Source organism: Dipodomys spectabilis, unplaced genomic scaffold (genome assembly GCF_019054845.1).
Source record: "Dipodomys spectabilis isolate Male_0828 unplaced genomic scaffold, ASM1905484v1 ptg000092l, whole genome shotgun sequence".
NCBI lineage: Eukaryota > Metazoa > Chordata > Mammalia > Rodentia > Heteromyidae > Dipodomys > Dipodomys spectabilis.
This window is the reverse complement of record NW_024870769.1, coordinates 15,320,734-15,346,172: the sequence shown is the minus strand read 5'-3', so window position 1 is coordinate 15,346,172 and position 25,439 is coordinate 15,320,734. Positions and strand designations below refer to the sequence as shown.

Here is a 25,439-nt window from a genome sequence, read left to right as displayed (position 1 = left end):
TTAAGTTTGCCCAACGTTGGCAAGGCCCATAATTTTATTCCCAGACTGGGAAAATAGACAAACACTGGCTGCTTCATTATTCTTTTAATTCCACCTATTGCACCACACACCTTTTCATGTCTCTAGAACTGTGAAAAAGATGATAGATCAGGGAAAAGGAGGCCAGGGAAACCAGCATTGCCTGCATGTCCGACACCAATGGTGCTAGACTCAGGAATTGTTAGATTCAGAGCACAGACCACCCTTTTCTTTGTTTGAAGGCCTCTTCATGTTAGAGTGAGGCTTTTGCTTAGGTTAGGCTTATTGGTGGCCTCAGCAGTATAGACAAGGGTTTTGAGTGGTCTTAGGTAGTAAGGCTAGGGTTCTGCTTAGAGGTAGAATCACAAGTTGTGCTAGGCTGGGCATTAGCAATGGAATGAGGCTTGAACAGAGGTTCGACTGAAGGCTCCAATCAGGTGTGAGGGTTGAGGTTCAGTTAGGGTTTACATTTTGGCTGTGGTTAGGGTCAGAATTGGGTTAGGTTTAGCATTAGGTAGAGTTAGGGGATAGAGTTAAGATGTCATGTCAGTATGATTGTTTGGGCTAAGGTGAGATTTGGGATCCCCTAGAGTAATTACATTCAGATGAGTTAAGGTATTAATAGTAAATATTTCACAACCTTCATTAAAATCCTAGTCAATGTAAGATAATATTCAAAAATGACACATGGTGCCAATTTTATTTGCAGCTATTATCATAGTATTTTAACTCAAGCTCACAAGTTACACTTTAACCCCTGCTCTGGATATATGTTGAACTACTGTAGAATTCACCTGTGTTAAAATGCTGTTGACAGGCCTACATGAAGCATAGTCATTGGTTTTGGTTTTTTGTTGTTTTTTTTTTTTGGTCATGGGGCCTGAACTCTGGGCCTGGGTGCTGTCCCTCAGCTGTTCAGCTTAAGGCTAGCGGTCTACCTCTTGAGCCTCAGCACCACTTCCGGTTTTTTCTGCTTATGTGGTGCTGAGGAATTGGACCCAGGGCCTCAGGCATGCAAGGGAAGCACTCTACCACTCAGCCATCTTCCCAGCCTCACATACTTGTTCTTGAGAGTCATGTTGAAAGCCACCTTCACCATGAGTATGTCCTTAGCAAGGTGCTGTGTAGTAAGGGGAGATTCCTTAGTGTAAAACAGGTAATTCTGAAGAGGTAGTGTCTATTTACCATCATCAGGAACTTCTAGGGCAAAGCAAAAGGCTCCTACTGGAATTTGAGGAGGAAAGTGCACCATTTCATAATCTAATATAGACAGTTCCATCAGGTAGTTCACCAAAGTATGCTGCTCAACATCAACTTCTCTAATTCTGATGCTCTATGAAGGAGGTACAGGGTTAAAAGGTGGCTCAGAATAAAGTTCAAAACTCTTTTTCTTTTAAATTTTATTTTATTTTTTTGTGAACATACTGTACAGAGAGGTTACAATTACATGGGCAGGATAATGCATACATTTCTTATCAAGCATTGCAGCCTCCTCCTTTGTTTACCCTTCACATCCCTTCCCTACCTCCCCCCTACCTCCCCACCACTCAATCCTCCCCCCCACACCAATGTTGTAAAGCTCATTTTCGACATGACAACTTGACAACTTGTACTTCTCATTGTTGCAACAGGTCCACCTGTATCCTTAAATGACTTGTTTTTCCCCATCTCCTCCACAAGTTATACTGACATCAAATATAGTGAAAGCAGGGGTTACACTGTGGGGGAGGGACATACATAGCAACAAAGAGATAATCTTATAAATGCATTAGAAACAAATCGATGAAATAAAAAAGCATTAAAATACATGTTCAAAACTCTTATAATCCTCATTTCCATCTGTCTGATTTGGTGCTGATTTCTCTCCTGTGCAAACTCTGATGTCTGCTAAGATCTGACTTGTAAGTGAAAGACTTTCCACATTTGCAACATTCATAAGGTTTCTCTCCTGTGTGAATGCTCTGATGCACACTCAGATTAAACTTCTGCTTGAAAGACCTTCCACAATTGTTACATTCATAAGGTTTCGCTCCTGTCTGTATTCTCAGATGAACATTGAGGTTTGACTTGTAGTGGACTTTCTACATTTGTTACATTTCTAATATTTCTTTTCTCTGTGTTCTCTGATGCTTGAGGAGATTTGATATATCTGAAGGCTTTCCACATGTGTTCGATTAATATAGCGTGTCCCTTATGTGTTCTCTGATGCCTCTTGAAGGATGAATTGTGCTATTCATATGGCTTTTCTCCTGAGTGTGTTCTCTGATGGGTACTGAGGTGTGACTTGGTAATGAAAGACCCCAGACTCCTGTGATACTTTCGTCTGCGGGAAGGCGCCCCAGAAACCAAGACTCCAAACCAGCAGATGCAACAAACAAGAGTTTATTCAGCGTTTGCACAATCGGTCTCTCTGCCTTGGCAAGAGAGAGAGCCCTGCCCAGTGGTTACAGGCATTTTTAAAGGCAAAAACCACAGGATTAGCATAAGAAACCAGGTGCCCCGGGATTGGTCCATCTACAAGTCACTGTGTACTCCAGCAATCATTTTGCTACGAGGGAAACTTTGTAACATTCTTCGTAAAATGGTTCGCTCAGGGCAAATCTAGGGGGAGCGGTCACCCTGGAGGGGAGTTCACATAGTTGCAGGCTTGCGATTGGTTGATGTTTGACTTAGTTTGCTGGACTCGCCAGATGGTCCTTATCTTGGGTCCCATTTGGTGAATTTTCAAACAAGAACTTAGAAAAACACACTCTTTTGTTCTTTATCTTTAACCACAGACCTTGTCCCGGGGCCGGCATCTAGAGTCTGAAACTTTTTACTTATTTCCAGGGAGGGGAAGGGTCAGTGCTAGTGCAAGCAAGTTTACAGAAGCAAAATCAGCAGTTAGCAATTGTAAAATGTAACTCTAATTTTTAATCTTTCAGTAAGATTTTCCACGTGTTACATTCATATGGTTTCTTTATGTGTGCTCTGATGAATGCAGAGACGAGACCTCTGGCTGAAAGACTTTGCACATAAATTACATTCATATGGTTTCTCTCCTGTATGGGTTTTCTGATGCATACTGAAGTATGACTTCGTGAGAAAAGACTTTCCACATCTGTTACATTTATATGGTTTCTCTCCTGTGTGCGTTTTCTGGTGTAAACTGAGGGATGACTTGTAGACAAAATACTTTCCACATTTGTTACACTCATAAGGCTTCTCTCCTGTATGAATTGGCTGGTGATAATTGAGGATTGCCTTTGTGGTGAAAGACTTTCCACAGATGTTACATTCATATGGTTTTTCTCCTGTGTGTGTTTTCTGATGTGTATTGAGGTGTGACTTTATGAGAAAAGACTTTCCACATGTGTCACATTCATATGGTTTCTCTCCTGTATGTGTTTTCTGATGCACACTGAAGTATGACTTTGTGAGAAAAGACTTTCCACATCTGTTACATTTATATGGTTTCTCTCCTGTGTGTGTTGTCTGGTGTAAACTGAGGGATGACTTGTAGACAAAATACTTTCCACATTTGTTACACTCATAAGGCTTCTCTCCTGTATGAATTGTCTGGTGATAATTGAGGATTGCCTTCTTGGTGAAAGACTTTCCACAGATGTTACATTCATATGGTTTTTCTCCTGTGTGTGTTTTCTGATGTGTATTGAGGTGTGACTTCATGAGAAAAGACTTTCCACATGTGTCACATTCATATGGTTTCTCTCCTGTGTGTATTTTCTGATGGTCAGTGAGGTTTGACTTGTAGAAGAAAGACTTTCCACATGTGTTGCAGTTATAAGATTTCTCTCCTGTGTGTTTATTCTGATGGCTACAGAGATGTGACATCCGTCTAAAAGATTTTCCACATGATTTACATTCATATGGTTTCTCCCCTGTGTGTGTTCTCTGATGCCTAGTGAGGTTGGACTTGATGACAAAAGACTTTCCACATGTGTTACATTCATATGGTTTCTCCCCTGTGTGTGTGCTCTGATGCATGCGGAGATGTGAAATCACTATGAAAGACTTCCCACACGTGTTACATTCATAAGGTTTCTCTCCTGTGTGTGTTTTCTGATGTCTGTGGAGATACCACATCTGGGTGAAAGACTTTCCACATGTGTTACATTCATATGGTTTCCCTCTTGTATGTGTAAGCTGATGCTTGAGGAGATAAGACATCTTGCCGAAAGACTTTTCACATGACTCACATTCATATGGTTTCTCCTCTGTGTGTGTGTTCTGATTCCTCTTTAGGTTTGATTCGATGACAAAAGAATTTCCACATGCATTACGTTCAGATTGTTTCTCTCCTGTATGTGTGCTCTGATGTTTGCAGAGATAAGACATCTGGCTAAAAGACCTTCCACACACGTTACATTTATGTGGTTTCTCCCCTGTATGTTCTCTGATGCACCTCGAGCTATGATTTCCTTTTGAAAGACTTTGCACATGGGTTATATTCATAAGATTTCTCTCCTCTGTGTCTTTTCTGATAAACATTGAGGTATGGGTTTTGCTTGAAAGACTTTCCACATGTGTTACACTCATGTGATTTGTTTCCTGCTTGAGTTCTCTGAGGCTTGCTGAGATCTGATTTCTGGTAATTACATTCATTATATTCATAGGGTATCTCTCCTGAGAGAGTTTCCCGCTGTACACTGAGATCTGGTTTGTAGTAAGAAGATTTGTTTCATTTTTTACACCTAAAAAACGAACTCTTTCCTCCACTATGTTGCTACTTTTGATTATGACTTGTAACAGATGTCTGTCTGGACTTTCCTGGCACATTTCACCGAAGACATCTACTTGCTGGACATCTAAAATGTTTAACAAATAAGTAGATTAAAATCATGATGGCATCCAAGAATTACTTAGAGAATACTCAAGTAAAGGTAAACACATTTCCGCCCATTCTACTTACTAAAGATAATACTACTAGGAATGGAATTATGAGAATTGAATGCATTCCTCCCTAAGGAGTTACTTAACAAATACTAATAAAATCATATTCTTCTCTGGTTCTTAAAGTTTTATTGTGTGTTTAAATATCAGAGGAAATATTTGGTCAAAATACTCAATAACTGCTATTGCTTTTAAACTGAAGACAAATAATCTGCAATTATTTCTCTTCCTTTCTTTTCTTTCAATTTTTTTTTTTTATTTTTGGTCTGTTGCAGGGCTTGAACTCTAGGTCTGGGCACTGTCCCTGAGGTCTTCAGCTCTACCACTTGAGCCACAGTATCATTTCCAGTTTTCTGGTGGTTAACTGGAGATAAGAGTCTCATGGACTTTCCTGCCTGGGCTGGCTTTGAACTGAGATCTTCAGTCTTCAGCCGTCTGAGTAGCTAGGATTACAGGCATGAGCCACCAGCACCCGGCTCAATTTTGTTTTGTTTTAGGGAAGTTTTTATATATTTTGCAAAAATTATGTGCTACTTTCCTTCTGAAACCTTTAGATTTGAAGACAGCATTCCAGGTTCAGAGAACCTAAGGATATATAAAAGGGTAAATTACCTGTCACCTAATCAGGAGTGGTTCCTGAAGGGAGGATTCATGCTTATCTTTGAGAAACTCTCCGCCCAGAAAATTCTACCTGGTACCTATGGGGATTTTCAAGTCTCTTTTTTTTTGTATGTTCTAAAAAATATCTTCCACATTCCTATTTTCATAGCATTGCCCACATGGGTGACACTAAACCCCCAAACTTGGTTACATTTTTTAAAAGCTTTGGTTCTGAATCCTAGGTTTCTGCTCCACCATTGAGAAGTTTCTTTTCTGACTTATCTGAGGCTGCAAATATCCTGTCCTCCTTAGTTCCTGATACCATCTATCTTCAGGGTTAACAGAAAATGGAGTTCCTGTAAGTTTTCCATTTTCTTTTTTTGTTTCAGAATGAGTTCCAAAGATAAAAGAGAAATGCTAACCTTAAATACTCTCACACAGATTTTAGGATACTCCACATTAGTGTTGGTTCACTTAGACTTGAGTTCAAAGAACTTCTTTTCTGCCACACACAGTATGGGGACCCTCATCCCGATGGGAACTGTGAATATTTGCAGAGTGACTGATCTTAGAAGAAAACTTATTGTTTTATGGTTCTTTATCCTGTGTTTAAGACAGGATTTTTTTTGGGGGTGTGTGTGGTGCTGGTAGTGGGGCTTGAACTCTGGGCCTGGGCCTGAGCTCTTCAGCTCAAAGCTAGCACTGTACCACATGAGCCACCGTGCCACTTCTGGTTTCCTGGTGGTTAACTGGAAATAAGAATCTCACAAAATTTCCTGCCATGGCTTGTTTTGAACCACAGTCCTCAGATCTCAGCCTTTTGAGTAGCTAGGATTACAGGCACCTGATTTATACAAGATCAATTTTTCTAATCTTCCTGTCAAAGACAGGAAAAGTGCCTTTGTGTACTCACATTACTGCCTTCTGATATCTTATTTCTTTTTTTTTGGCTGGTCGTGGGACCTGAACTCCGGGCCTGGGCACTGTCCCTCAGCTCTTCAGCTCAAGGCCAGCACCGTACCACTTGAGCCACAGCACCACTTCCAGCTTTTTCTGCTTATGTGGTGCTAAGGAATCGAACCCAGGGTATCATGCAAGCAAGGCAAGCACTCTACTGAGCCACCTTCCCAACCCCCCGATATCTTATTTCTTATTGCTTAGAATATGCCTATTTGATCTGTTCCTGTAATTCCCATAAGCTAGCCTTGGTAAAATCTGATGATATAGAGGCAAAAAAAGGAGAGACATTGTCTATTAAGTCACGTAGGTTAGTTACATTCATTCCTCCTCTTATGATGTTATTACAAAACTATAGTATGTCTTCATCCATTACCCTAGTACCTGCTGGAAAGAATCAGGAACACAGGAATCCAGGAGATGGGATAGGAATGAGAACATCTCAATATAGTCACATCTTCTGAGCTCTCTCTTTTTAACATCCATGTCCAGCAAATGCTGACTCACCTGTGACATTCTTATCTAGGGCTTCTCCCAGCCATGGTTCTGCTCCTTGCTCCAGCTTAACAATCACTTTAGGTTTAGGTACACAGTGTCCTGTTAATGGGGAATATAGAACTTTGGTCTGGTGTAATGATCTCACACAACCTGGTAGAAGGCTACTTTTGAATCTATTTTCTTATTTCTCATCAATTCTAAAGAAGACCTCAAATATGTGCTTTTGATTTTAAATACCAGTTTTAAATTACTGAATTCCAAATTCGTGTCTATAATAGTGATGTACACTTTATATTAGATTGTATATCAACCTATATATCATATGGCAAATTTAGAAAAGCATCACATAAAAATTAAGTTATCCTGGGGGAAACAGGGAGAGAAAATGAGGTATTGCATAACACTTTCCAACAGCAATGTCCTCATTTCCTGACAAATGTAACTGTAACTACTCTGTACATCGTGTTTACAATAAAATTTTAAATATTAAAATAGGGGCTGGGAAGGTGGCTCAGTGGTAGAGCGCTTGCTTTGCATGCCTGAGGCCCTGGGTTCGATTCCTCAGCACCACATAAGCAAAAAGAAAAAAGCCAGAAGTGGCACTGTGGCTCAAGAGGTAGAGTGTTAGCCTTGAGCTGAAGAGCTGAAGGACAGCGCCCAGGCCCAGAGTTCAGGCCCCACAACCGGACCCAAAACACAAAAAACAACAAAAATAAATAAATAAATATTAAAATAAAATCAAGTTTTCTTAAGTAAATAATATCTATTGGGCTGGGAAGGTGGCTCAGTGGTAGAGTGCTTGCCTTATAAGCATGAGGCCCTGGGTTCGATTCTTCAGCACCACATAAGCAGAAAAAGCCAGAAGTGGCGCTGTGGCTCAAGTGGTAGAGGACTAACCTTGAGCTGAAGAGTTGAGGGACAGTGTCCATGCCCACAGTTCAGGCCCACAACTGACAAAAAAAAAAAAAAAACATAAAAATAAATAATAATATCTCTTATTCAATATTTTCCTCAGTCTCATCCAGGTAAAACTTCTTTGTGGAAGCTGGGCGCCAGTGGCTCACACCTGTAATCCTAGCTTCTTAGGAGGATGTGATCTGAGGATCGCCATTCAAAGTCAGCCCCATCAAAACTCCATGAGACTCTTATCTCCAATAAACCACTCAGAAAACTGGAAGTGGTGCTGTAACTCAAGTGGTAGAGCGCTTGCTTTGAGCTGGAGAGCTCAGGCCCAGAGTTCAAGCGCCATGACGGACAAAAGAAAAACAAAAACTTCTTTGTGGATCTCATCTCACAACTAAACATATTTGTTTTGTTTGTGTCTGTTCTGAAAATAGTATTAAGTTCATTAAAAGGAAATATATTTGATTTTTCTTGTGATCTACACGTCACAAAAATAAAAGCACATGCAAATTATTCTACTAACCAACCTTGAAGGAATTTATGAAGTATTAGTAAATGTTTAGGGGGAAAGATTTTATAATTGGATAGAGAAAAAGTAACTGAAAATATAGAAAAACTAACCAAGAAGAAAGTCTAAGAGCCAGAACATGACTAGAGTCTCAGTAATACTTAAAGAAACAAAAATGAGGAGGTACATTTATAAAAGAGATACCAATGAAGACTGCAGAGGGCAGATGTCCAATGCATGACAGGATCTGTCTTCAGGTGAAGAAACTGTGGGAACTGTGGAGAACAGCTCAACACAGCCACACTGGCTCTGATCTTCACAACCTCCCTGTCTAAACTGCACTGAATCACCTGGGAAGCCCTGTTTAGAGTATCCTTCTTCCATCAATGGCTCTGCTGTTTGCTCTGGCTTCAGAAGTAAGTCAGATTTGGGAAACTAGTGCCCTGTTATTGGGTAATAGTATAGAACTTTCACCAAACTACTTTGAAGAATGAACTTTCTCTTATGGTGACATGATGGTCCTCAAAAAACAGAATATTGGGCTGGGAAGGTGGCTCAGTGGTAGAGCGCTTGCCTTGCATGCTCAAGGCCCTGGGTTCGATTCCTCAGCACCACATAAGCAAAAAGAAAAAAAGCCGGAAGTGGCGCTGTGGCTCAAGTGGCAGAGCACTAGTCTTGAGCTGAAGAGCTGAGGGACAGTGCCCAAGGCCAGAGTTCAGGCCCCATGACCGGACCCCCCCCCCCCAAAAAAAAAAAAACAGAATATTACATCTAAATAGCATTAAATCTGATCCATATTCATATATCTATCAAGAACAAAGCACTTGCTCATGAGAATTAATGTGACCTTTGCTCACCCAAGGACACCAGGTTGCTATAGATCTCCAGCATTACATCCTTATACAGGGTCCTCTGAGCATCATCCAGGTCCTTCCACTCCTCCCAGCTGAAGTCCACAGACACATCCTCAAATGATACCAACCCCTGTAACGGCATATTTAAGAAGTCATTAGCCATGAGTCATGAGATAACCAACTCTGAGGACTCTATTTCTCTACATGCATGTTTCTGTCTTACATAAAATGGTTGGAGAGCCAGGAATGTTGCTTATTGGTAGAGGGCTGGCCTAGCATGAATGAAGCCCTGGGTTTAATTCCTCAGTACCACATAAACAGAAAAAGCTGGAAATGGCACTGGGGCTCAAGTGATAGTGTGCTAGCCTTGAACAAAAGCAGCTCAGAGACAATGCCCAGGCCCTGAGTTCAAGCCTCAGGACTGGAAAAAAAAAATGACTGGACCTTGCTCTGTTATCTATGCAATACAGGAAAGAAAAGTCAAAGTATGAATAGCTGCCTCTATACAAACTTATTAATTATTAAAATAAGTTACCTTATTAATCAGGAAGTGTTTCTGGTGCTAGCAATAGAAACAAGATAAGATTCCTCTTTTAAAGAGCTACTGACCTTCACTACTGGCATCAATTGTAACTAGATGCCTAGAATCTAGATCGTCCAGAGCTCAGTCAAGAAATCACAAGGGGTTATTTTATTTTATTTTTTTTTGGGTCTGGTCGTGGGGCCTGAACTCTGGGCCTGGGCGCTGTCCCTCAGCTCTTCAGCTCAAGGCTAGCGCTCTACCACTTGAGCCACAGCGCCACTTCCGGCTTTTTTCTTTTTGCTTATGTGGTGCTGAGGAATCAAACCCAGGGCCTTGAGCATGCAAGGCAAGCGCTCTACCATTGAGCCACCTTCCCAGCCACAAGGGGCTATTTCTTTGTTGCTTTGTATGTCCCTTCCCCACAGTATAACCCCTGCTTTCACTGTATTTGATGTGGGTATAATTTGTGGAGGGGAAGGAGAAAAACAAATTGTTTAAATAGGGATACAGGTGGACCCATTGCAACAATGCAATGTACAAGTCGTTATGTCAAAAATGAACTTTACAGCTCTGGTGGGGGGGAAGTGGGGAGGATTGGGTGGAGGGGTGGGGGGAGGATGGGAAGGGATGGGAAGGGGAAACAAAGGAGGCTACAATGCTTGATAAGAAATGTACTCATTATCTTGCCCATGTAATTGTAACCCCTCTGTATTTTCACAATAAAAAAAAATGAACATTAAAAAAAAAAGAGGGCTGGGAAGGTGGCTCAGTGGTAGAGCGCTTGCCTTGCATGCATGAGGCCCTGGGTTCGATTCCTCAGCACCACATAAGCAGGGGAAAAAATCCGGAAGTGGCTCTGTGGCTCAAGAGGTAGAGCACTAGCCTTGAGCCTAAGAGCTGAGGGACAGCGCCCAGGCCCAGAGTTCAGGCCCACGACTGGACCAAAAAAAAAATAAAGAAAGAAATAACAAGGGGTACCAACCACATTAGCAGATCTATAAAAACACAGTTCCTAGGTAAGTTTAAAGAAAGTAACAGTACTCAAGAAACTGATTAGTAAAATCTGGAACACAGAATATTTTACTTAGTTCTCACAATAAACGTCTCATTATTAGTATAACCCTAAAGATGTTCTGAAGCCTTCTTATATGTCATTCCCAAAAACCATAGAACTGGTAGCATTAACTATTATGACATCACCCTCCTTCTGCATTATAAAACATTAATCATAATGAAATAAAATGTGTCTTGACCATATTTGCATTTACTGGTACCTCATGGAAGGATGGAAGGACATGGAAAAAGAACTAAGAGAGAGAATATCAGAAAGCACTGTCAGACCTAGCAACCCCCAGCAAGGCAAAGAAAAATAAGAATAAAGATCAGGGAAGGGCTGGGAAGGTGGTCAGTGGTAGAGTGCTGGCCTAACATACATGAAGAAAAGGCCAGAAGTGGCGCTATAGCTCAAGTGGTAGAGTGAACTAGCCTTAAGCAAAACAAGCTCAGGGATAGTTTCCACACCCTGAGTTTAAGCATTAGGAAAAAAACCAAAAAAGCCGGTGCCTCCTAGCTATTCAGGAGGCTGAGATTTTGAGGATTGCGGTTCAAGGCCAGCCCAGGCAGGAAAGTCTGTGAGACTCTTATCTCCAATAAACAACCAGAAAACTGGAAGTGGCGGTGTAGCTCCAGTGATAGAGTGCTAGCCTTAAGCTGAAGAGCTGAGGGACAGCACCCAGGCCCAGAGTTCAAGCCCCACAACCAACAAAAATGAAGAAAAAAAGAAAAGAAAAGAAAAAAAATCAGGGAAACGATCCAAAATGTGGAAGAAAATAAAAGAGGGTACAACAGTATTTGGTACTAATGTCTTATGCAGAAGGCACAAGGAAAGATAAACTCCCATGCTGAGTCTCACTACAAAAAAAGAATGACTAACCATTTTTCTACTTCACTATGCTTAACAATACCAGAAATGAATGATGACCCCCCAATACACCAAAAGGAAATATGTGTATAAAGTATTAAAAGAAAATAACTTCCCTCACTCCAACAGTTCCAGAGGAACTATTCTAAAAATATGTATTGAATATATTTTCTGATTAAGCTAATTTATCAGCAACACACCTGCATTACCAGAGTGCTACATGAAAAGGCGCTACATCACAATATGTGCTAACTTAGACGCACTCATAGAATCAGGATCACAGAAATAGTGAAATTGTAGGTAAGCATAAAGGACTACTCCTCTACACACACACACACACACACACACACACACACACACACACACACACACAGATATGGATACAAACACATATTTATTTTATGTAATTTTTTAAATGATGGCTTAATGCAAAAATACAATAGTATATAGGTGATTCATATAATTGACAATTCAATATGTGCATACATACATGTATTGAATACAAAAGTACATGCACTAGGGATAAAGAACCAATATCCAGCTGCTACTGCACTTGCTTTGTACATGTCATGCCCTAAGTTCAAAGCCACAATATAGCCAATTTTTTAAAGGTATTAAGCATAAAGCTTATATATAGAGCTATTCCCTTGTAAAGCACCTATAGATTTTGATGCAGTAAAACAGTACTCTAAGCATATTCAAAACTCAGAGTAACTAATAATAATGCAATGCATTACAGTATATTAGTTTCCTAGGCTGCCATATCAAAACAGAATTGAGGGGGTTAGGAAGGTGGCTCAGTGGTAGAGCGCTTGCCTTGCATGCCTGAGGCCCTGGGTTCAATTCCTCAGCACCACATAAGCAAAAAAGAAAAAAACCTGGAAGTGGTACGGTGGCTCAAGTGGTAGAGCGCTAGCCTTGAGCTGAAGAGCTGAGGGACAGCACCCAGGCCCAGAGTTCAGGCCCCACAACCGGATCCCCTCCCCCCCCCAAAAAAAAACAGAATTGAGAGAGAAATATATTTTCTTGTAGTTCTAGAGATGAGAACTCAAGAACAATAGAACAATTGCCTGTAGGTTTGGCTTCTTCTAAAACATCATGCTTCAGGCTGAGGATGAACTTCCAGTAAATGTAAAATCACTCATTTTTCATTCATGAGGGAAAATGTAGTACCACACTCCATTAGTGCTCATCCATGATAACCTTAAAATACAGTGGGCCTTGCATATTTGTGAGTCCCACAAATTCAACCAACTATGGATCCAGAACTTTGAAAACACATAGCTACTGTACTGAATATGTACAGTCCTAAAATTTTGTGATAATACGCTGGAAAATACCAAATAACAACGACTTACATTGCATTTAATTTGTACTAGATGTCAGAGGTGATTTTAAGTATATAGATGGATGTGTGCTGCTTATATGAAATCACAACACAGTTTTACATAAGAAACATGAACATCTATTTTGCTATTTGTGGATACCCAGAGATGACTACGCTAGAAAGATATGATCACACCCCTAAAAAGATAGAAAGTAACAAATAAATATCAGATAAAGCAAGGAGAAAGTAAGTAGCAAAATGGTAGACATAAATGAAACCATATTAGTATGTAATGTAAATGGAGTAAAGATATATGCCATTGCCTGACATGAGAAAAAAGGGAAACAATTCAATAATATATCACTCATAAAAGCATACTTTTAAGAATACAAAAATAGGGCTGGGAAGGTGACTCAGTGGTAAAGCGCTTGCCTTGCATGCCTGAGGCCCCGGGTTCGATTCCTCAGCACCACATAAACAAAAAGAAAAAAGCCGGAAGTGACACTGTGGATCAAGCGGTAGAGCGCTAGCCTTGAGCTGAAGAGCTGAGGGACAGTGCCCAGGCCCAGGGTTCAGGCCACACGACCGGACCCCCCCCCCCCAAAAAAAGAATACAAAAATAAACACAAGATGAAATAAGCAAAAACCCAATTGTTAGGTCCAGCTTAGCCAAAGTAACTCCATTTTGTAAAGGCAGCCATCTGGTTTGTAAAGTATAAGTATGAGCTGACCTTGCCCGCACCTGTTCTTTGTGCAGTAAGGGCAAACCGACTCTGTCTGTAAGGGAACTGTAAGGTCTGCACAGGGACACCTCTCTCCTTTTTGGCTAAGTTTCCACCCAGTATATGTTACCCAGGTAACTGGCAGACCTGGAAGCAGTCACCTTCCCCTCCTACTAGGTCATATCCTGGGCCACCTCTGGTCACATGCCTTCCATCTGACCCTAGGAGGGTCCCAGACCCTGAGGTCACATCCAGATCCAGTGTGACCACACCTCTTCCTGCCCCAGGCCTAGATAAGTCCTGGCTCACAGGGGGGTCACAGCTCTTCCTCCCCTACCCCCCTTTTCCTTTTCAGCTGTGCTTCTCCACCAACCATGGTGGGGGAGAGGGGAGGCAGCAGTTCGGTAAATAAACTTCTTTTCCTGCCTCAATAGCTCATGGTGTTCTCTTGATCGGCTACCTAATGAAACCTACTTAGTTAATATACCTTACAGAACCAAAAGAAAAAAAGAAAAACAATTTCCAAAAACGGCCAGTTAGCAGAAATGAAGCCTGGGGGGAGGGGGGGAGGGAAGGGCAGGCCAGGCGGAGGTGTCCAATCAGTAAAAAGCACATATGTAACCCTTCTGTTTTAACCAATAAGAGTAAAATTAGCTACATGTAGTTTGCTGTTTTGCCCTATAAAAGCTAGCCTGTGAGACTAGGTGGGGGTCACTCTCCACAGACACGGCCCTGACCAGTTAGTTTGATTCTTGATACTTGGCAGGGAATAAAGCTTTGCTTGACTTCACTTTGTATTAGTTTCGTTCCTTTGATCAAGGACCCTTATCACCAATGTCTCTATTTTCAAATAAAAGGAAAGCAATGGTACTCACTGGAAACAGTGTTGAAAATGAACTATAGAACTTGTGGGTATGAAGGGAGGAAAAAAACTGGGGAAAAGTGAGGGAGGGAGTGACATTATCCAAAAGGATATCTCTTTGCCTGACTTACGTAAGTGTAAACTTTTGTTTAATTAAAAAATAATAATAAGGGGCTGGGAAGGTGGCTCAGTGGTAGAGCGCTTGCCTTGCATGCATGAGGCCCTGGGTTCGATTCCTTAGCACCACATAAACAAAAAGAAAAAAAAAAAGCCGGAAGTAGTGCTGTGGCTCAAGTGGTAAAGCGCTAACCTTGAGCTGAAGAGCTGAGGGATAGCGCCCAGGCCCCACTACTGGACCCCCCCCCCAAAAAAAGAAAAAATAATAATAAAAGGAAAGAAAGAGAGTAATGGAGGAAAATAGCGTAGGAGGTCAATTTAAAAGTGAATACAAACATATTTCTAGAAAGGCCACAGACAAAGTCTTTAAATATAGCACAACAGTCAAGTAAGAAAAACAATAAATGCAGTCATGGGGTTTGACAGTAATTTAAGCAATTGATGAGCTTTGGAAAAAAATACAACTCCATGCAGCCTGTTCCACTCCCTATAGAAAAGACCCAACAGCCAAGGGTTATATGTGGACAGTCATTTAAGTATATATGAAAGACCCCAGACTCACTGGGATACTTTCTTCAATGGGAGGGCACCCCAGGAACCAAGACTCCAAACCAGCAGATGCAACAAGCAAGAGGAGTTTATTTGGCGTTTGCGCAAACGGACTCTCGGTCCTGGGCAGACAGGGAGCCCTGAGCAGCCATTACAGGCACTTTTAAAGGCAAAAACCACAGGATTAGCATAAGACACCGGGTGCCCCGGGATTGGCTCAATTTAAAAATCATCATATACTCCAGCAATCATTTTGTTGCTCAGGAAGTCTTGTAACACTCGTCATAAACTGGTTGGCTCTCTAGGGGGAGGCTTCCCTGGAGGGGAGGCTACATAGTTACAGGCTCGTGATTGGTTGACATTTGACCTAGTTTGCTGGGCTTGCCAGATGGTCTTTATCTTGAGTCCCTTGCTGAGAGTTTCTAAACAGGAATTTAGAAGAACATACTCTTTTGTTCTTTATCTATGTCTGCAGACCTTGTCCCAGGGCCTGTATCTGGACTCTGAAACTTTTTTACTTATTTCCCGGGAGGGTCTGTGCTAGCACAAGCAAGTTTACAGAAGCAGAATCGGCAGTTATTAAATTGTAAAATGGACGCAGTCCTAATTTTTCTAATTCTTCATGTAGATGGCTTACTCAGGCCTTTAACATTCAAAGATACTTGGAATCATACTAATTCATTTACTCCAAAAATAATCACTACCCAGTTTAGCATCATGAAGATAGTTTAATTTGTGTCTAATAAGGGTAAGATTTCTGACCAAGGGCCAGCAAATCTACATTCCATAAGAAGTTAGCATACTACCTCCTAAGTGTCAGTGGATCATGTAGCGCTTGCTACTTTTTCTCACATCAGTAAAAACAGAGACAAATTTGAGGTAAACTTGTATTCAAACTCAGTTTGACTCTTTTTTTTTGAGGGTGGCCTGAACTCTGGGTGGGTGCTGTCCCTCAGCTCTTCAGCTCAAGGCTAGCACTCTACCAACTTGAGCCACAGTGTCACTTCTGGCTTTTTATTTTTCTGCTTATGTGGTGCTGAGGAATCGAACCCAGGGCCTCATGCATGCATGGCAAGCACTCTACCACTGAGCTACTTCCCAGCCCCCTCCCTCAGTTTGACTCTTAAGAACATATAATCTACTAAATCTAAAAGCCATCTTTATCTTATTTATGAATGTTTTCCTGAGGCTAAATATTTTCTATTCTTCCATTTTAATTTTGGAGCACATTGTTAATAAAAAGTTCCTAAAAAGCAAAGAAAGACATAAGCAAAAAACTCACCAGGGATCCACTCATTTTTTGTTGCTGTTGGCAATGCAGAGATGATTATGAAAGCAAAGCTGGAAAAGAAAGCAAATGAAATGGAATCAGGAAAGAACCAATATGAATTTTGAAAGATCCCAGACTCCTGGGATACTTTCGTCTATGGGAGGGTGCTCCAGAAACCAAGACTCCAAACCAGTAGATGCAACAAGCAAGAGGAGTTAATTCAGCGTTTGTGCAAATGGTCTCTCTGCACCAGCAAGGGAGAGATCCCTGAGCAGTGGTTACAGGCATTCTTAAAGGCAAAAACCACAAGATTAGCATATAACACCAGGTGTCCCAGGAGTGGCCCATTTAAAAGTCACTATACAATCTGCGGGGAAGTTTATAACACTCTTTGTAAAACAGTTGGCTTGGGGCAAGTCTAGGGGGAGCATCACCCTGGAGGGGAGTTTACATAGTTACAGGCTTGAGATTGATTAACATTTGGCTTAGTTTGCTGGACTTGCCAGGTGGTCCTTATCTTGGGTCCTTATCTTGGGTCCCATTCTTGTATCCCATTTGGCCACTTGGGGAATTTACTTGTTTGTTCTTTATCTATGACCACAGATCTAGTCCCAGGGCAGGCATCTGGGCTCCGAAACTTTTTACTCAATTCCTTGTTTCCAGAAAGGGGGATGGGGGTAGGGGTTAGTGCTAGCGCGAGCAAGTTTACAAAAGAAAAATCAGCAATTAGCAATTGTAAAATATAACTCTAATTTTTAATCTTTCAAATTTGTCTTAAATTTTCCTGCTCAAGGCAATACATTCACATGAATTGGAAAAGAAAAGAAAAGAAAAAACCACCTTCCTGTACAGAAGACCTTTTCGCTAAAAAATTGTTGAATAATCTAAGTCAAGAGAGACATATAATCTCTGTACTAAAATTAGAAATTACAGAATTGCACTTAGGAATCTATGAACTATTTTCTGGTTAATGTAAAGATATCACATAGGACTCCATTGAGTATTTTACTATATCTCATGTTTTGGAATATTTAAACATCATGCAAAATGTTGGTTACAACTCAGTATTTTAAATTCAGAATTACAGGAGAAAGTGAATAGAATATATATTTCTTGTGGCTTCCTGTTTCAATAATGGATCCCAGATAGCTCATCTTTCTCTAACAAAGTAGCCTCAAGCATTGATCTGGACTTTGTCATTTAACTTGCTTTGGCCAAAAAGATGTCAATGAATATTGTGTGAACAAAGTTTTGAAAATTCTTTAGTGACGGCCTCCCTTAACACAATATATTGTTAAGAATCTTGGCTATTCTGCTGGATATACACAGCCTAATCAAGAACATAACTTACTTTTAATAGGAATGATATCATCCTAAACCAACTATCCTCAGTAAGAAAATGACATGAGTAAAGCCTCATCTGTTCAACAATCAATACTAACAGAAATGCAATGCTGAGTCCAGCCTAAAATGTAGCTTCTCAAAACTTTAAATGAATGAAATGACTGCATATTTTTGCCAGTATATATTGGTGGTAAATTATATAGGAAATTCTAGGTCATCTACAGCTTTGTTTTTAATAAAACTATGTAGGAGACAAATTTCTGAAGTACAATGAAGTGAACTTTTCAACCAGTGGATGAATAATGCAAATCACCACAAAAGTCAATTGCCTAGAATTCAGTGAGTTTGCTTTTGCAAGTAAAGACTGCTATGCCCAGATAAGGATCCCCAAAGACCACCAATGAACCGATTCTGATGCAAGCACAGGAGAGTCATTTATTGCAAGCTCCAGCCTGGACTCATAACCTTCACCAACACAGCGGGTCAGAGTTGAGAGCCCTGACTTCCAATTCAGCAGGGTTTTTATTGTGGTTTTAGCAAGGATAGGAGGTTTCCAACTTAGTGGTTACATGATTGGTAAGTCTTGTAACAATCTTATTGGCTAAAGTGCTCAGGCTAAGCAGTTGAGCAGCAAAATATGTTAACTATGCTATCTTAAAAATCTGGAGTTTTACTTTCCTGCTAGTTACTGATTGACTGTTGCTAGGGAGTTACCAGTAGAGCGGTTTTGGTCCTGCCATTTTTCTAGGAACCTGAACTTGTGTTAGTAAAAGCCTTTTTTACAAAATGGCCTTAATATCCAATATGGTTGCACTTTGGCCAGGCCAGCCTTCTCAAGACCAAGTGAATCATTAAAGGGCAATGTATGAATTCTAGTTTTAACTTTTTCTGCATTACAATAGTTTGTTTTTTACTTTAAAAAACATAAAATAGGGGGCTGGGAAGGTGGCTCAGTGGTAGAGCACTTGCCTTGCATGCCTGAGGCCCTGGGTTCGATTCCTCAGCACCACATAAGCAAAAAGAAAAAAGCCGGAAGTGGCGCTGTGGCTCAAGTGGTAGAGCCCTATCCTTGAGCTGAAGAGCTGAGGGACAGCCCCCAGGCCCAGAGTTCAGGCCCCAGGACCGGACCCCCCCCACCCAAAAAAAAGGGGCTGGGAAGGTGGCTCAGTGGTAGAGCGCTTGCCTTGCATGCCTGAGGCCCTGGGTTCAATTCCTCAGCACCACATAAGCAAAAAGAAAAATGCCGGAAGTGGCGCTGTGGCTCAAGTGGTAGAGCCCTATCCTTGAGCTGAAGAGCTGAGGGACAGCGCCCAGGCCCAGAGTTCAGGCCCCACAACCGGACCCCCCCCCCCCCAAAAAAAAAACACAAAAAAATAAAATAAAATAAATTTGTTATAGGCTGAATATCTCAATTTATGGGAATGAAATTTTCATATATTTCATGAGGACTTTTTCTTTTTGTTTTTCTTTTGGACATCCCTAGAGCAAAAAAAAAAAAATCATATTATGGAATTTCTGCCTACAAATGTTATCTCCAATTAACCACCAGAAAAGTGGAGGTGGTGCTGTGGCTCAGGTGGTAGAGTACTTGCCTTGAGTTCAGGAACTTAGGAACAGTGCCCAGGCCAAGTTCAAGCCTCACCACTGGCAAAAGACAAAAAGAAAAAAAAAACAAGAGGGAGGGAATCAGGGTTAGGACAAAAGTATATGCAGTCCACTCTATTTTAAGTAATGTAAAATAAGTTCATTATTGTACTGAAGAATATGTAATATTTCAAGAACATATTAAAAGTGCAATATATCCATATTAGTAATATTTTTCAGTCACAAAAGCCACAGGAAATGCTGAGGATATGAAAAGGAGCAGAATCTTTCAAGTGAAATATTTTCAAGCAATGTTTGTGCGACATTGACTTCATTCACTTCCCTCACCCCTGTCCCCACAAAAATTTCCAAAGTGATACAATATCTTCCAAAGTGAAACAAGATCTTCCCCTTCTAGTGCTTCTCTGCCTCTGCTCTTTAGGGCTAGTGACAGTTCACAAGGACAGTGTTCTTTCAGGATGCACACTCCTGTTCAGAATCTGCCCTCCTTCGAATCTGCCACGCTTACTTAATTCCAAGGAATACAGGTCCATCAGCCAGTCGTGTACAAACATGTGTGAACTGGAGCCAGGAGTGCTAAGAGGGCTACAGCGCCCTGAAGGACTAGAAACGTCCTACAAGAAACAACACAGAACCCCACCAACACAACTGCCATAGCACATGACTCGGCCAGCACACCCTTCACAACCTCACTAGAATTGTGACTCGTCCATCGTTCAGCTGGACAAATGATGTCATCACACTGGCTCACAGCAGAATCAGGCGTGGAACAGAAGCGCAGGCCTCCCCAGCTCTCCTAGTCTGGACAACCTTCTAGCCTGCCCGCGAGCCTTCCCGAGCCAGCTAGGTTCCGGCACCTGGAAGGACACTGACTCTGGCAGAACCGACTCTGACAAAGCAATCACGACCCCAGGCACAGTCACCCAGACCGGAGGGACTGGCAGTGCGTGGAGCCTCCAGGCTACCCGCCCGGCTCCAGCTGCCGCTTGCAGCCCGTTTTCCTGCCTGCCTGCCATCCACTCACATTTCAGGTCCCCACGTTGGCCAGGCACGGCGGGGCCGCTTGCCACCCCGGCTCAGGCATTCAGAACTCTGAACTTCACTCCAGAAACTTCCCAGGAGCTTGGCTCAGCGCCAGAAACGCAGAAAACGCCGCGAGTGGGCGGGGAGACGCATGCAGAGGAGGAGCCTGAAAGAGCCCTGCCAATGTGTCTGTGCCTGGGGAAGACTACATTTCCCACTATGCTTTGCGCTACACTAGTGGAAGTGGACGTTTAGAGTTGTTACCCAGAGTTAGATCTAATGTCTTAGCTTTCTGTGGGCTGGCTGAGGACCTAACTCTTCCAGCTAAGCCAGGTGAGAGGAAGCACTTTCTGGAAATCCTGTTTTTCCCCTGCGATGTTGTGAGACCAAATACAAATTCAAATGTGGGCACAGCACAAAATAATCTTAAATAATAATAATTTTAAATAATAATATTCAATCTTAATAATTTATTATTTAAGATTTAATTTAAATTATTTATTTAAGTATCTAGTTGTATTAAGGTAATGGAGGCAATTTTTCCATATCTTCTTTTTCCTAACAGTATGTGTTAGCAAATTTAAGATTAATAGACTTTGCCAGAGAACCACACAGATATCCACGTACAGAGAACAAAGAAAGGTTTATTGCCAAGGCTTATTGCCAGGAGAGGGAAGCCAGCAAGACTCATTTTCATGAGGGAGGAATGAGAAGAAGCACAGGCTATTGTCTGGGATCACCTATATAACCTAGGAGGATTAGGAGGGGCTACAAAGGGCTAGCAGGCGAAGGCACTGGTGTGGGCCAGGGGCTTCATTCACCATGTCGGACTAGGATTTATGGCTGCCATCCAAGTGGTAGATAAGGGTCCTGCAACTGCCAAGATCTGAAGGTCACTCTAAGGGGCTCTTGTTACCTTATATGGTGGTAGCTGCCCCAGAGAAGTGCCATGCCAAGGTAAAGGGGGTTGGAAGATGATTATTTACTGCCTTTACTACATGGGCCTGGTGTTGCCTAGGAAGGGAGGATGCTAAGCTGTGGAGAGGGAAGGAGTGGACTAAGCTATGGGAAGGGACCCATTTCACTAACAGTATGTTCTGAAGAGTGACAGTTGTGTCTCCGTTTGCCTTAAATTTTCTAATGGTAACTGTTAACGGTTTTGGGGGAGGAGATTCTACATACCACCAGAGTCCACTATGCAGAGACAGTCTCATACAAAAAGATGAATTTATTGGGGAAGTGGATAGCTGACTGGCCAGGGACGCAGCACAGACTAAACTTGGATTTTTAAGGGCCAAATACCACGTGGTCAAGCCTGGCCACATGCAGAAAGATTGCAGTGGCCAGTGGAGTTACAGTCTGCCTCATAGTAACTGTTTGAACTAACCTATCATGTGGTTTAAATTGGTGTGTGAATTTGGCCACCTTCCCAGCCCCACAGTGTTAGGTTTTTAAAAAGGAGTTAGATTAAGAAGTACACCACGGGGGCTGGGAAGGGGCTCAGTGGTAGAGTGCTTGCCTTTCATGCCTGAGGCCCTGGGTTCGATTTCTCAGCACCACATAAGCAAAAAGAAAAAAAAGCCGGAAGTGGCACTGTGGCTCAAGTGGTAGAGCACTAGCCTTGAGCTGAAGAGCTGAGGGACAGCATCCAGGCCCAGAGTTCAGGCCCCACGACCCCCCCCCCCCAAAAAAAAAAATAGAAGTGCACCATGCAGTGGTATTCAGATAAGGTTTATTCATTGTTCTGGCTGGCACCTGGCCATGTTAGCACTGTGCAGCTGGGAAAGAGGGTCTGGTCCTGGGCTAGGCCTTCTCTAAGGTAGGGGCAGGAAAAGGTGTGGCCACATCCAGTCCAGATGTGACCTCAGCAGATGCAGATGTGACCTCTTCCAGGTGTGCCAGTGTCTAGGCAATGCAGGTATTGGGCAAAAACTTGGCTGCAAGGAGGGCAGAGTCTGCTTGCCATCCAGGAGTGAACCTTACAAAAATTTTATTGGGGTACGCTCCCAGATGAACTCCCTGGTTGGAATCAGAGAGGTCGCACAGAGTCTGGCTGTAGCAGGGTTTATATGGCTGGGGTCAGCAGGAACTTTTAGCATGCAACCTGTTTTGTGAGTTGGAGCAGTTTCAGGCTAGTGCCCCCAAGGTACGATTGGTTCAGGTGGTGTATAATTGGGACAGGTGGTGTAAAAGGAAGTGGCTTTTCTGGGCTACCTCTGCCCTCCAGCGGCCTGTCATGGATTATATTTTGCAAAGGATGTTACTGTTCTAATGTACACACTAGAATAAAATAGTAGTACTGAAAAACATTTGTCTCAGTTTACATTTCTAAAGGCTCATAATAATTTTCCCATATATTTCAATTTCTGCTTATCACATGTTAGCAATTTTTGGTTGTTTGTTTCTAAGATGGACCTGGATTTTGCCTTGCTTCTTCCAATGTCTTCTACAAACTAGGGGAAAGTTTCTACATGGAGATTTCTTAGAGCTCCTTTCTGTTGGGACCCCATCTTAATGTTAGGACCCAGTGAGCATATGTGACTCCAGCCTGGTTAAACATCCATCTTGTTGTTTGTGCAGCAAACCTAAAATTAACCCTAATCCCCCAAAGGAACTGAATCAGCCTAGAGGAACTAACTTAGAGAAACAAGTCTAGGAAGCCAGTAAAAAAATGTGTTTTGCAAGTCCCTGATAACAGAGCCTAAAGAATAAAGATGAGAGGCCAGGTGGACACATCCAATCAGTAGTGAGTGCATCTGTAACCCCCTGCCCACCAAGAAATGCAAACCCCGCCTTTTGCCTGCCAAATCCACTCACCAAAACTGACCAAAGTGCTAAGCTAGTTTAAACAACTGTTTAGGAATAAGTTGTAACCTCATCGGCCATCTGTGTGTAACTCGACTGTGCAATTTTGTGAGTGTTACAATACTATTGGCCACCTGCGTGTGGCCAGCCTAAACTGCTTGGCCTGTTCCCAATAAAAGTTAGCCCATGCAGCTGGGTGGGTTCTCTCTCTGCCAAGGCGGCCCTGACCAGTCAGTTTCTAGGTGCTTCAAGGGAAATATAGCTTTGTCCGACTTCCTCTTTGTTTAAGTCTCATTCCTTTGATCACAGACCCCAATATTGAGGAGCCACCCCAATACTTTCTAGATTCTTACAGAAATTTCATTGCTCTTCCAACAGAAGTTGGTTTTTGGTGATCAGCCTGGGCTTAGTTGGAGGAATGAAGATTTGTGTAGGTCTATTACCATGTGTAGCTTGACAATGGGCCCAAAGTCAGCCTGCTTTAGCCTTTCTGAGTTGTATGCTCTGCATTGTTTGATTTCCTGTATTCTTGCTATTTCTACAAGTTACTCCAAATACTATAACTCCAGGTTGCAAATCTAGGGAACTCAGACTTGACTTCCCAGAGTTTCTTCCATTAGACTGTGGAATGTAAGGTATATTAACTAAGTAGGTTTCATTAGGTAGCCGATTAAGAGAACACCACGCGCTGTTTAGGCAGGAGAAGTTTATTTACCCAACTGCTGCCACCAGCCACCTCCCCTCCCCCCGTGCATGGTGGAGAAGCATGGTTGGAAAGGAAAGCAGGGGAGGTGGAGAGGAGCCACCCACCTCTGGGCCAGGACTTATCTTGGCCTGGGACAGGAAGAGGTGTGGCCAGGTGGGGGAAAGGTGTGGCCACACTGGATCTGGTTGTGATCTCAGGGTCTGGGACCCTCCTAAGGTAAGACAGGAGGCATGTGACCAGAGGTGGTCCAGGATGTGACCTAGACAGAGGGGAAAGTGACTACTTCCAGGTCTGCCAGTTACCTAGGTAACAGATACTTGGTGGAAACTTATCCAAGAGGGAGGGAGGTGTTCCTGTGCAGACCTTACATGGAAGAAATCCTTTCTCTTCTTCCCTCATTCCTCCTGACACTGTGATTCTTCCTTAAACATTTATGGGTGTGAATTCTGAGGATCCTTTACACACAACATGATTAGAAAGGGTTGTATGGGGCATTTTCGTGTCTTCATTCACCTTCTACTATACAGTATCTCCTTTCTCCTCTTTGTGGACCTGAGGCTGTTATTTATGAAGATAGTGAAAGTAAGGTGATAAGGGTCCTTGATCTAAGGAACGAGACCAATAAAAAGCAAAAGTCAAGCATTGAGAATCAAACTGACGGGTCAGGGCCATCTCTATGGTGAGTGCGACCCTGCCTAGTCTCACAGGCTAGCTTTTATAGGGAAAAACTGAAAATCATAAACTAACTGTAAACATATAGCTAATTTTACTCTTATTGGTTAAAACAGAGGGGTTACATGTGTGCTTTTACTGAGTGGACACCTCCACCTGGCCTGCTGACCTTGTTGTTCAGGCTTTGTTTCTGGGAACTGGCTGTTTTGGAAATTGTTTTTTTCTCTTTCTTTCTTTCTTTCTTTTTGGCTCACTTACAGACAGGGTCGGCTTGCCCTTACTGCACAAACAATGGATGTGGGTGTAGTAGGAAGACCCTACTCAGGCAGGCAAGCCCACCTAGTTATCTGTGTTAGATTTTTAAAAAGAGGTAGCCGAGTTAAGAACAGCACCACCCACGTGGTATTCAGGTAAGGGGTAGGTTTATTCATCGTTCCAGCTGGCACCAGGCCATCTTGGTCCTCCACGTGGTGGGGAAAGGCCTGGAAAAGAAAGCTGGGAGAGCTGGGAAAGAGAAGAGAAGGAAAGATTTAAGAAAGAGCTAGGAAAGAGCAGAGAGAGGGCGTCTGGGCCTGGGCTAGGCCTTATCTAGGGTATGGGCGGAGAAAGGTGTGGCCACATCAAATTCAGATGTGACCTAAGTGGATGCAGAAGTGACCTCTTCCAGGTGTCCCAGTTGCCTAGGTAACGCAGGTACTGGTGGAGACTTTGCTGCGAGGAGGGGAGCGGACCTTACATTCTGGGGTGACAGAGCCCACTGCA

General features: G+C 42.4%; 1 protein-coding gene and 1 long non-coding RNA gene across 3 annotated transcripts; one reads left to right on the top strand and one right to left on the bottom strand.

Annotated features, from left to right (window-relative positions):
- Window positions 1-1,759: 1,759 nt before the first annotated feature.
- LOC122112168 (zinc finger protein 567-like) lies at window positions 1,760-20,544 on the bottom strand. Of its 2 annotated transcripts, XM_042685029.1 has the most exons (6): window positions 20,496-20,544; window positions 16,535-16,593; window positions 9,235-9,361; window positions 6,976-7,065; window positions 3,723-4,826; window positions 1,760-3,386 (listed from the first exon to the last, which is right to left on the bottom strand). In XM_042685029.1, exons 2-6 carry the CDS (start codon window positions 16,547-16,549, stop codon window positions 2,965-2,967), a joined length of 1,758 nt encoding a protein of 585 aa, XP_042540963.1. In that variant the 5' UTR covers window positions 16,550-16,593; window positions 20,496-20,544; the 3' UTR covers window positions 1,760-2,964. The 2 variants fall into 2 exon arrangements, with proteins under 2 accessions (XP_042540963.1, XP_042540961.1); XM_042685027.1 differs by lacking the exon at window positions 20,496-20,544 and having other exon boundaries at window positions 1,760-3,395; window positions 3,732-4,826; window positions 16,535-16,705.
- LOC122112170 lies at window positions 2,081-3,779 on the top strand. Its single transcript, XR_006148115.1, has 3 exons — window positions 2,081-2,090; window positions 2,876-2,878; window positions 3,691-3,779. It is a non-coding gene; the product is annotated as an uncharacterized LOC122112170 (long non-coding RNA).
- Window positions 20,545-25,439: the final 4,895 nt, after the last annotated feature.

Excerpts from the sequence above, each read along its gene's own strand:
- LOC122112168 (XM_042685029.1), bottom strand. Across the intron at positions 7,066-9,234 it reads TAGCAACCTGGTGTCCTTGG|GACACTGTGTACCTAAACCT; the intron begins GTGAGCAAAGGT and ends CCCCATTAACAG. Across the intron at positions 4,827-6,975 it reads CCTAGATAAGAATGTCACAG|ATGTCCAGCAAGTAGATGTC; the intron begins GTGAGTCAGCAT and ends TAAACATTTTAG.